General features: G+C 49.6%; 2 protein-coding genes and 1 long non-coding RNA gene across 3 annotated transcripts in view; all 3 read right to left on the bottom strand.

Moving 5' to 3' along the window:
• Nucleotides 1-1,924: 1,924 nt before the first annotated feature.
• sucla2 (succinate-CoA ligase ADP-forming subunit beta) lies at nucleotides 1,925-9,514 on the bottom strand. Its single transcript, XM_019871940.1, has 12 exons — nucleotides 9,384-9,514; nucleotides 8,269-8,461; nucleotides 6,453-6,552; nucleotides 6,007-6,169; nucleotides 5,466-5,594; nucleotides 4,463-4,601; nucleotides 4,218-4,379; nucleotides 3,678-3,820; nucleotides 3,473-3,593; nucleotides 3,295-3,383; nucleotides 2,496-3,224; nucleotides 1,925-2,250 (listed from the first exon to the last, which is right to left on the bottom strand). Exons 1-11 carry the CDS (start codon nucleotides 9,465-9,467, stop codon nucleotides 3,150-3,152), a joined length of 1,398 nt encoding a protein of 465 aa, XP_019727499.1. The 5' UTR covers nucleotides 9,468-9,514; the 3' UTR covers nucleotides 1,925-2,250; nucleotides 2,496-3,149.
• Nucleotides 7,028-8,186, bottom strand: LOC109517044 (uncharacterized). Its single transcript, XR_002168465.1, has 2 exons — nucleotides 7,972-8,186; nucleotides 7,028-7,404 (listed from the first exon to the last, which is right to left on the bottom strand). It is a non-coding gene; the product is annotated as an uncharacterized LOC109517044 (long non-coding RNA).
• A 1,117-nt stretch (nucleotides 9,515-10,631) lies between the features above and the next one.
• The window catches only part of med4 (mediator complex subunit 4), a 1,665-nt gene continuing 1,349 nt past the window's right edge, over nucleotides 10,632-10,947 (bottom strand). The window contains exon 5 of the mRNA XM_019871919.1: nucleotides 10,632-10,939. Coding sequence (XP_019727478.1) covers nucleotides 10,805-10,939 — 135 coding nt within the window. The 3' untranslated portion in view covers nucleotides 10,632-10,804. The remainder of the gene's footprint in view (nucleotides 10,940-10,947) is intronic.

Here is a 10,947-nt window from a genome sequence, read left to right as displayed (position 1 = left end):
GGGGGGCGGCAGTCCCCCCCCCCCCCGTCTTCTATAAGAGCGCATTAGCAAGGCCGCCGCCTACCTATCGATCGCCTCCTTCCAAACATCGACGCAAAGGAGCCAGCGGCTGGATGCCAACAGCTTTGGTTCCGGCCGACGTCACTTTCGGTTTCATTCGACTCGACACCACATCGTCTCGCTCAAAAGCACGCGGGGGGCGGCAGAACCCCCCCCCCCCGTCTTCTATAAGAGCGCATTAGCAAGGCCGCCGCCTACCTATCGATCGCCTCCTTCCAAACATCGACGCAAAGGAGCCAGCGGCTGGATGCCAACAGCTTTGGTTCCGGCCGACGTCACTTTCGGTTTCATTCGACTCGACACCACATCGTCTCGCTCAAAAGCACCTCACACGTGGCGTCACACCTCCGATGAAAGGTCTGGGCGAGGGAATCATCGTGGTCATATGTCCCCATATGGTGATGCAAGGAGTGTGAAAAAAAAAAAAAAACAAACCACTGGGAATAAAGTGGGGAAATCTGGTGGCCTCAAACGAAATGACTTCGGACGAGTGCGTGTCGTTATTTTGCCGATAGCTCATCAACCGATGACACACACCAAAACACCACTTTTGGTGTTTGTTTCATGCAAGAAAATTCTTCAGAAAGTCAGTATTCATGTGATGAAGAACTGATCGAAAGGTGCGTCACAAAATTAGCTGGCACAGCACGACACTTCCAACGAAAGCTTTTCACGAGTTTTTGCAGATGTGTCCTCACTTTGATGACGTGCCCCTCTGAGGAAATCTTTTTTGTGTTGCGATCTATCCATGGATCAACTCCAGATGAATTGGGATCGCTCAGCATCACAACTGCGGTTTCAATTTCAACGATTCATCCAGCAATCGGCTTCAACTCCCAAATTACATTTTCTCGTCGTTTGCGTTTTTTTTTTTTTTTTGACACGCTTTTTTGTTTGCGTTCCAAAAAGGCGCAGATCCACACCCACTCGTGTCCCGTCTTTATTTTTCCCATCTGATGAGGAAAGCAGCAGAAATATCTTACAGGGGGGGTCACTTTGGTTATTTACAACATTTCCTTTGCATCGCTAAAGTCATGGAAAAAAAAAAACAAGAGGGGAGACACACACACACAAAGGAAGGTGGGAAGTTGGAATCCGGCGTGGCCTGACGGCGGCGAGGGCTGACGACAGACGATTGGTCGGAAATATCACGTATCGCAATGGGTTTTTTTCCTTGCGGCTTTTCACGCTATCATGGTTGCATGTGGCGATGATATCGCCGGGGTATCGTGAGACAAGCGCGAGTGTAGCGGTGACAGTGAACGGTGACACGGCGGCGATCAAATATTGTCATATCGCGAACGCTCCGTGTTCTCAAATATCTTGACATTCTATGGAGACGATTGCCACCACTGCCGGCGACCGGCATATCGCGATACTATTTCCAAAAATGGCGATTTTTGCGGCTCGATACTAGATTTGGACAAATGGCGCCGTGATCAAATATGGCGATATCGCCTCATCAGGCAAAGACTGTCCAATATTTTGTGGCATGATTCAACGGTGGCCGCCACAACCTCTCGCGCTATGGTTCAAAGTTTCAAAGAGGTGACCTTGCACGGCGGGAGATGACTACCAAATCACGACGTTCCCCAAATGTCCCGATAGCGTCGTGAAATACGGCCAAAGCATCGTGGTGGCAATTGCTCATGTTGGCCACAAATGTCCAGACTGTGATTTGTCCAATCATATCGTGAATCCGTGACAGATTCCGCTTGTCGAGTAGAAGCAAATAAATAGCAAGAGAAAAAGCGCAATTTCAGTGTGTGCTTGTAACATGTGCGGAGGGGAGTAACAGACCAAGACAAATGAAAGCCGCCGTGCCCCATTCGAGCCTCCCGCGTAATAAGATGAGGCCTTTGAATCAAAAGGGACATTTTTAATTTCAAATCCCACAAGGTGATTTAGCGTTGCGATGACTCCATTTTTAGACTCGCTCACTCGCCCCCGGGGGGGCCGAACTTGATGCTGCCGCTGCTACTTCTTCATGGGGAGATGGGAGGAAAGGAAAAAAAAAAAAGTTCCATTATAGCAGCGGTGAATAATTCACCGGGATGGGCTGAGTGTCGATAGCAGACAGCCAGCACCCGAGAGGAAATGGAAGAGAAAGAAAAGGACAAACGGGCACGGTCGGCACGGAGCCCAATCAGAAGTAGCGCGTCGAGGCCTTTCAAATGTACCGTCATCTTGCTTCGAGGTCAAAGCGTGGGACCGTCTCTCGAGTGCAAAGTCTGGATTCTTGAAACATACGGTTATCGCTCAGGGGGAACACGAGACGATTGACGCCGCATCTCCGGCAGTACGGGATCGATGCACTGATATCTCAACGGGGTCAGGAACTGGAGCCCGACGTCAAATATCCCAGTTGATCGTCTCACCGGAGGCACGGTGTTGCCACACGTCGCGATGTCGAGTTGCGACGCGTTATCGATGACCAAATGTTGTTTTGGGATTGCGTTGATGACTCCGCTTTCTATCGAGCTGCTTCCGTCGCGGGACCACGATTCTCGATCTTGGTCTTGCAAAATGGCGAACGGAAGCTCAAACCGGCGGCGGCGGCGGCGGTCTTGGGGGGGGCGCAGTAGATTCATCTCCCGACCGCAAATCACCGCCGGCGTGTTTATCTGGGAGAAAATTGAGTCGCTTGCCGGGGTGCAGTCGAGGCGCTATCGCTCGGCCGCATTCGCTCGCTGCTGTCGCCGCACGGGGGACGCTTTTTGCTTTATGGCTATCAGTCGCTCGGGTATTTTACACCCAAAAGGCCTTCCGTGACCATTGGTTGGATAACACAAAAACAAGCAGACGGAGTGAGACTCGTGTGCGCGCATGCGTATCGAGAAGCGCGTGTGGCCGGGTGTGTATAAGCGTTGAGTGAGGAACGGATGTTGTGAGGAGAGTGCTTTGGGGAGTGTGCGGGCCGTGCGCATTAAAGGCACATATAGCCAAGCGGGAGGAAACAAAGCTAAACAAGGTACGTTAGCGCCACCGTCAGGCCACAGACGAAAAAGAAGCAGCTACTTTTGGGCGGGGAGTGTCCAGGTGAGGTCAAACAGGGAGCGCTGGCGGCGAGGAGGGGGAGGAGGAGGAGATCAGATCGGAAGTTGGAAGGTGATGTCCACTTGGGCTTCCTTCGCCAGCGAGACGATTTCCGAAAGCCTGACCACCTGCCGACACGTGCCAACGCATGAGACGCTATTTCGCGGAAGCCCAAAGTGCGAGTGCGCGCCCGCCTACCATTTTGGCGGCTTCGTCCAGGTCGTCGCAGGCCAGGATTTTCAGCGGGCTGGCGGCAATCAGAGCTTTGGCATCGTCCACGCGCGTACCTAAACGGAAGCGGGCGTCCAGAGCGACAGCGCGTTTTGCCAACGTCCGATCCTCAACCACGTGCGGACGAGCAAGGACTTTTGGGCACCTTGCAGTCGCACGACGATGGGGATCTTGAGGTCGAGGTCGCGGACGGCCATGATGATGCCCTGGGCGATGACGTCGCACCTCATGATGCCTCCGAAGATGTTGACCAAGATGGCCTGAACCTGCGCGAGCACACGAGCGCGCCGTCGGGTGTGACGCCGGGCGCGGGGCCTGTTTTTTCCTCCGCAATCGCGCGTCGCGCTCACCTTCCTGTCGGACGTGATGAGCTTGAAGGCCTCGGTGACCTGGTGGGCGGTGGCCCCGCCTCCCACGTCCAGGAAGTTGGCGGGCGTCCCCCCGTGCAGCTTGATGATGTCCATGGTGGCCATGGCCAGGCCCGCACCGTTCACTGCAATACGAGCGCAACTTAGTTTCCGACGTGACATCTCAAGTTAGCGCTCAGGAAGGGGCGCTTCCGACGTTCGAGCTCAGGAAAACAAATGTTTGCCGCGGACGTCAGCTCCAAATTTGCCGTCCAACGTGGGCTTCAAATGTTCGCGTCAACCTGGCAAGTAGGCTTTCGACGTTGTCTTCGAAATGACAACGTTAGCTTCCAACGTGAAAGCTCATGAAGAGCATCTTGGGCTTCCGACAGAACCGGGCAAATCCACCAGGGTGCATTTTCGATAGAGCGCAATGCATCATACGGTCTCCGTGGCGGTGGAGTTCTTATCGATGACCCGACGTGCACCCTGGATGTCTTTCTTTTGGGATTTTCTTTTTTTTTTGGCACCCGCGTGACTCACCCAGGCAGCCGATGGTTCCATCCAGGCCGATGTAGTTGAGGTCGGCCTTGGCCGCCTGCCGGTCTCGCGGGTCCTCCTGGGTCCAGTCCTGAAGGGCGAAAACCTCCCCCTGCCGGTAGGCGGCGTTGGAGTCAAAGTTGATCTTGGCGTCCATGCACATCACTGGAGGTCGGAAAGGCAAACAAGCACGAGTTTCCGTCGGCGGCTCCACTTTTGTTCGGTGCGGCGCGTACGTGCGCGCATACCGACGCCCGAGGAGTCCTCCACCATGGGGTTGATCTCCAGCATGGATGCGTCGTACTTGATGAAGACGTTGTAGAGCTTGATCATGTTCTCGGCGGCCTCCTTCTGCAGCGGCTGCGGGAAGCCCATCTTCTGCGCCACCTGCGGCCCAGTTGCGCATGGTGAGCAGCTACTCGCGCGCCTTCTTATCATTATTTTTGGGGGGGTTCGATTCTCTTATGCTTGCGTGACGAATCCACTTGGTGGACCGACGACTGTGGCGAGCCGAAACAGCAGCACCGGGTCAGATGCATTGAACAACCCCCCATTTTTGATTTTTGATTTGACTCGGGCGTTCAATCTACAATTACTAAATGTAGAATCCCCCCCACCAAACCCCCCAAAAAAATTCTAGAAAACAATTCAAAATATTTGCCTTGTGTAAAATGTTGTTGTGAAAATATTATGATTATTTTTTCAAAAAAAAAATATTGCTTCCAATGTACTTTTTCTGACATTACAACTGTAAGAAATATCATTCTGACTTTCTCGAAAAAAAAATATTTGCTATTTCAAAGTATCCCCATTTTTTCTTCAAAAACTCGATTCTCATCATAGTTTTTCTCTCCAATGCCGGCCAGGTGACGAGATCTTACGAGCGTTCCGAAAATCAGAAGTCCTTTTTGATTTGGTCATACTGTTCACTTTGGTGTGACCAACACTGGAATTTACGAGTCCTCCTTTTCCATATGACGACATATTGAAAAATGAGCCTCGAAATGAACGGAACAAAAAAAAAAAAAAGTGACTTTCATCTTTGGCCAATTGTTCAACAACAAGTTGAATGAAAGTCATCTAAAAGTCAAGCGGCTCAGTGTCTGGTCTCCGGTAAAGCGGAATTGTGATGGACGGCGAACGCGCAAAGCGTGAAAGGACGCTTTTCGGATTTGGGCACGGCCGAACAAGCGCACACAATTCCTCTTATCGGGCGTGTTTTTCTTTTCTGCGACGGCGATCGATCCCCACCTTGAGCGCCTGTTCCATCTTGATGCCCTCCACGATGTCGATGGGCTCCTTGACAATGGCGTCGGGATTTTCCGCCGCCACGTCCTCGATATTGACGCCCCCCTGCGAGCTGCCGATCAACACGGGGCCCTGCGGCAAACGCACGCACACAAACACCGCTTTCAAAATATCAATGCGCACTTCAGTCTGAATGCCGCAAGCACCTTTTGTCCTTTTCTAAATGCGGAAGTCACATATTGATTGTTACGCTCCTCCGAATCTCCCCGGCAAACTGCTGCGAGCGTGTTTGTTTAGCGGGGAGAAAAAAAGGAAGAAAGAAAAAAAAAAAACCCAGATCGGAGAACTTTGCAATATGCTGCCATCAAGTGGCGTCCCTGAGCGCAAACATCTCACAAATGGTACGAGCCGCTTCCTAAATCTTTGACGGCAATTGAATTGAAAGGGAATGAAAAGTGTTTTGGGTTATGGAAAATCCAAATTTCTTCTGAAAGAAAGAATGTGACTCCGGTGGTAAGATTTTGGCGGTCAAGTGCGGGCGTACCTGGAAGGACCTCTCCATGGTGATGGCAAAGTAGTACTCCCTGCGCGGGTAGCGCCTCTCGCAGATGAACACCTGGTTGCAGATGCGACCCGCCTCGCCCGTCTGCTTGGTGTACAGCTTGCGCCCGATCATCTGCGACGAAATGTCCCGCGCCTCCTCGGGCCTGCAGCACGCCACAATTTGCAAGGTCGAGACGTATTCCCGCACAGTTAATATAGTTGACTCTTCCAGAGCAAATTTAAAAGAAAAAAAATAAAAGCCGCTCATGACATTTCACCACGACGTGTCTTCCGACATTTGTTGAATGCGCTCGGTTTGGGAATGCGCTTGCGTTTCAGATCCCAAGTCAGACAAAGCGCTCGAACTTTGCCCGTGCCCGAGGCTCAAGCGAGCTCGTACTGTGATGACGTCATCATGATGGCGGAGATGGGAAGCGGCGCGCTTACGAGTAGACGATCCGGACGCCTCCCTTCAGTCCGCCCTCGAATGTTCCTTTCCCGCGCCCGCCCGCCAGCACCTGAGCTTTCACCACCAGGTCCTTGGAGCCTGACAGCCACACACACAGAATGACAAGGCCACATGGGAGGAGGATCTGGTCAAAATCCAACTCCATTCAAGTTACACCACAACTCGTATCCTGTCCAAAAGTAGGATGACAATATTGATTTGGCTAGTTTATTTCGTGAAAAAAAAAAAAAAAAAGTTCTGAAATCCCGTTGATACAAATTTTTTAGGAGAAAAATCTGTCATTTTTGGGAAGCAAAAAAAGAAAAAGGTCAAGAAATCTAATTATTGTTTCCACTTTTTTCCTGCTGACAATATTCACTCAGATTTTACCTGTGTATTATTACGTTTTATTCCAAAAACATCACTATTCTTCTAACTTGTTTTCATAAAGAGAATTCATCCTTAAAATTTTTTTTTCAAATACTACTGTATCCTCATTAAAAAAAAAAATGTACTGAAATCCCGTTGATACAAATTTTTTAGGAGAAAAATCTGTCATTTTTGGAAAGCAAAAAAAGAAAAAGGTCAAGAAATCTAATTATTGTTTTTCACTTTTTTCTTTCTGACACTATTCACTCAGATTTTACCTGTGTAATATTACGTTTTATTCCAAAAACATCACTATTCTTCTAACTTGTTTTCATAAAGAGAATTCATCCTTAAAATTTTTTTTTCAAATACTACTGTATCCTCATTAAAAAAAAAAAAAAATCAAATAAATCAATGTTTGGTCCCATTTTGAAAACAGTTTTTGTGCATGAACATTTTCTCCCTGAGAAATGACACATCTTTTTTTCCCTGGCTTGCTTTCTTTCTACAACAAAAAAAACCAACTGCATTCCTAGTAGCCACGTTGATTTTCGGGTGAGGGCAGAATAAGCGGTGGGTGCCCTTTGTAAAAAAGGGCCCCACCAGTCAAATGACAGGGCGGCTGTTGTCACCTGACGCCACTGAGGCACAGACGCCATGTTTGGTAGCACCAATGGCTATTTCAGACACACACACACACACACACAAAAGCTCAATGGAGCGCCTTCTTGCTATGTTGCAGACACACATGCGTCTTGTTGGACCTCTGTCTAGGACCGTTCACTCGATTCGATTTTGATTCCCCAGTGGAGTGATCAGGGCGCTATTCCTTTGTTTGCGCAGCGGCCCGAGCGTGGTTTTTGCTTTACCGGTACTGACCGATCTGCTTGGCGACGGCGTAGGCCTCGTCCGAGGAGCTGGCCACCATGCCGGCGGGCACCGAGATGCCGGCGTCCTTCAGCAGTCCGATGCTCATGTACTCATGGAGGGACAGGCTCCTCTGCTGCTGCTGCTGCAGCGGCGGAGACGTCGACGCATTTCTCCATTGCGGTGTGGGACAAATAAAAGATATCTTATCTTATCTTTTCTTATCTTATCTTTAGTAGCCACGTTGATTTTCTGGTGAGGGCAGAATAAGCGCTGGGTGACCTTTGTAAAAAAGGGCCCCACCAGTCAAATGACAGGGCGGCTGTTGTCACCTGACGCCACTGAGGCACAGACGCCATGTTTGGTAGCACCAATGGCTATTTCAGACACACACACACACACACACAAAAGCTCAATGGAGCGCCTTCTTGCTATGTTGCAGACACACATGCGTCTTGTTGGACCTCTGTCTAGGACCGTTCACTCGATTCGATTTTGATTCCCCAGTGGAGTGATCAGGGCGCTATTCCTTTGTTTGCGCAGCGGCCCGAGCGTGGTTTTTGCATTACCGGTACTGACCGATCTGCTTGGCGACGGCGTAGGCCTCGTCCGAGGAGCTGGCCACCATGCCGGCGGGCACCGAGATGCCGGCGTCCTTCAGCAGTCCGATGCTCATGTACTCATGGAGGGACAGGCTCCTCTGCTGCTGCTGCTGCAGCGGCGGAGACGTCGACGCGCGGCCTCCAAACAGACTCGAAGAACCTGCCAGGACCTGAGCACGTGCGCACAATGAAATGAGGCGAGCGGGCACAAGTCATCAAATTTCCATCACGAGCGCCATTTCAGCAGCCGCGATGAAATGAAGCTGATCCTCGGCCAGATTTTACATTTCAAATACGGATGCTGCCGCATAGCTCACCGAGCGCCTTCTCGAGCGGCGGTCAACCAATCACCTGCCTCAAGAAAGTGCCAAATAAGAAGTGAGCGCACCCTGCGGCAGGGGCGTCAAGTCGCTCGGTGAAGGATGATGAGGAGCATCGTGGTGAGGAGCGAGGATGCCTCAAAAGGCATCGACATCCATCGTCTGGTTCGAATTCAAGGCAAGAGACGTTCAGGGGAGATTTGTTTTCAGCAAACTAATGTTGAATACTACCTACAATCAATGAAGTGAAAACAGAGGTACCACCCAAACGGAAATAAAATGAAAAATATTGAAAATGAATAGGTGAATAAACAGGTGCCAAATGGCAGTATGGGGGAGTGGGGGTCCCGCTACATGTTGAACGGCAAAACACCCACGTGATCGATTCCGACGTTTGACGCGTTTACGACAATTAATGACGACATTCGGTATCTTGTTTACTTGCATTAGCTATGCTACGCTGACACATTTAGCACATGAGAGTGGAGGATAAACACACTTGTCCGGTTAAGGTTGGAGGTCACCAAAATGTCAGCTCGCTGCCAACATTCAACCATCAAACGCCAAGAAGAGCAGGACTTTTGCGCGGCTATTTAAGGCTTGGCATTAAAGCTAACATTCGCGTTAAAAGGGGGACTAGCAATGAGGCTAATGTCCGTTTGACCCTGTCACTTCCGTGGCTGCTGCGGGGGTGAAAGGAGGCCGTGACGGCGTCCCTCCGACCGGCCGCTCGGCGACCGAAGCCTTCGCTTTCAGGTGGTCAAAAACTCACCTTGGAAACGGAGCCCATGGCGCCTCTGGGCGCCGAATTCTTCAGGCTTGCCGTCAAACGGCTGCAGATCAGGGACGCCGCCATGTCTGCTTGTCGGGCGACGACTGGTCGTGCGCATGCGCGGTGTACGGCAAATTCCAGCTGGCGTTGCGTTTAAAAATGTAGGACACGATCAAACCGATGTCAAGCCGTTGACCACCTTTTCGACAACGTGCGGACGCCATAACCCGTTTCAAATGATGCAAATGTAAACTGTCAACAAATGACTTCGTGTGTTCCCGAAGGCGTCACAGCCATGAAGCTGGTAAATTTGCAGCGATCGTTTTGTTCCGAATGCTTCCTAACCGTAAGTTTAGATTTGTAAACTAGCAACAGTAACGATTCAAGAAGCTACACAAACAACAATATTCCAGCTGGCGTTGCGTTTAAAAATGTAGGACACCGTTGACCACCTTGTCGACAACGTGCGTACGCCATAACCCGTTTCAAATGATGCACCGTAAACTATCAACAAATGACTTCGTTCGTGTGTTCCTGAAGGCGTCACAGCCATGAAGCTGGTAAATTTGTAGCGATCGTTTTGTTCCGAATGCTTCCTCACCGTAAGTTTTAGATTTGTAAACTAGCAACATTCACGATTCCAGAAGCTACACAAACAACAGCGTGTCAAATGGAGCCTACACTATTACATGACTGTATTTCTTATCCATGTACGCACAACGCACTATTCTAGACGGTCCGTGAACGGCACATCGTCAGGCATCAGTTGGTTACTTTGATCTCGAATAACGTGTTTTTAAAAGCAATGTCATGACAATGTTTCAGTAAAGACAATTACCTATAAAACGTAATTAGCATTATTACTCAGTTCAGGATCTTGCATCCACCAATTATATAAAGTCATAGAAGAAAACGGCGATGTTTCTAGTGTCTGTGAAAGAATGACGCGGCAAGTGAGCTTACCTGCTTTTTTCGGGGGTCTTCATTAACAATTGAATTTCGTCTAAGTCTTCAATGAAATGTACTTATTCCATCCTTTTCCAATTGTATCTTTTTTTTATCCACAGGATCTTGCATCCACCAATTATATAAAGTCATAGTAGAAAACGGCGATGTTTCTAATGTCTGTGAAAGAATGACGCGGCAAGTGAGCTTATCTACTTTTTTGCGGGGGTCTTCATTAACAATTGAATTTCGTCTTCAATGAAATGTATGTATTCCATCCTTTTCCAATTGTATCTTTTTTTAGGGAAAAGGTAAACTCCGGTGTCCCCAGCAAACAAACTTGTAGTTGAATTACAAAGCCCATTCTTTCCTTTTTACATCATCAAATAAATATCTGTACAAAACACATTTCGACTCAAAAGTTTTATTAACAAAAATAATTAAGAACACGACAAAGGCACGCACGCAAAGATCTTTCAGTCCGAGTCGCTGCTGCTGCTGGAGGAGTCCGTGGACATGGCCTCCACGTCATCCTCGTTCTCCTTGTTGTGCCCGGGCGGCTCCAAACCGAAGTCGCCGGCGTGGTGCGGCGGCAGCATGCCCGCCGACAGCTCCGATG

The sequence above is a fragment of the Hippocampus comes genome, unplaced genomic scaffold (assembly GCF_001891065.2).
Source record: "Hippocampus comes isolate QL1 unplaced genomic scaffold, H_comes_QL1_v1.1 scaffold277, whole genome shotgun sequence".
NCBI classification, from domain to species: Eukaryota; Metazoa; Chordata; class Actinopteri; order Syngnathiformes; family Syngnathidae; genus Hippocampus; species Hippocampus comes.
Note: the sequence above shows the minus strand (reverse complement) of the source record. Positions and strands in the feature narration are given on the sequence as shown.

Coding starts and splice junctions, on each gene's coding strand:
- sucla2 (XM_019871940.1), bottom strand. CDS start 9,467: ATGGCGGCGTCCCTGATCTGCAGCCGTTTGACGGCAAGCCTGAAGAAT. Junction 4,380..4,462: donor GGAGGACTCCTCGGGCGTCG/GTATGCGCGCAC, acceptor TCCGACCTCCAG/TGATGTGCATGGACGCCAAG. Junction 3,225..3,294: donor TGGACGAAGCCGCCAAAATG/GTAGGCGGGCGC, acceptor ACGTGTCGGCAG/GTGGTCAGGCTTTCGGAAAT.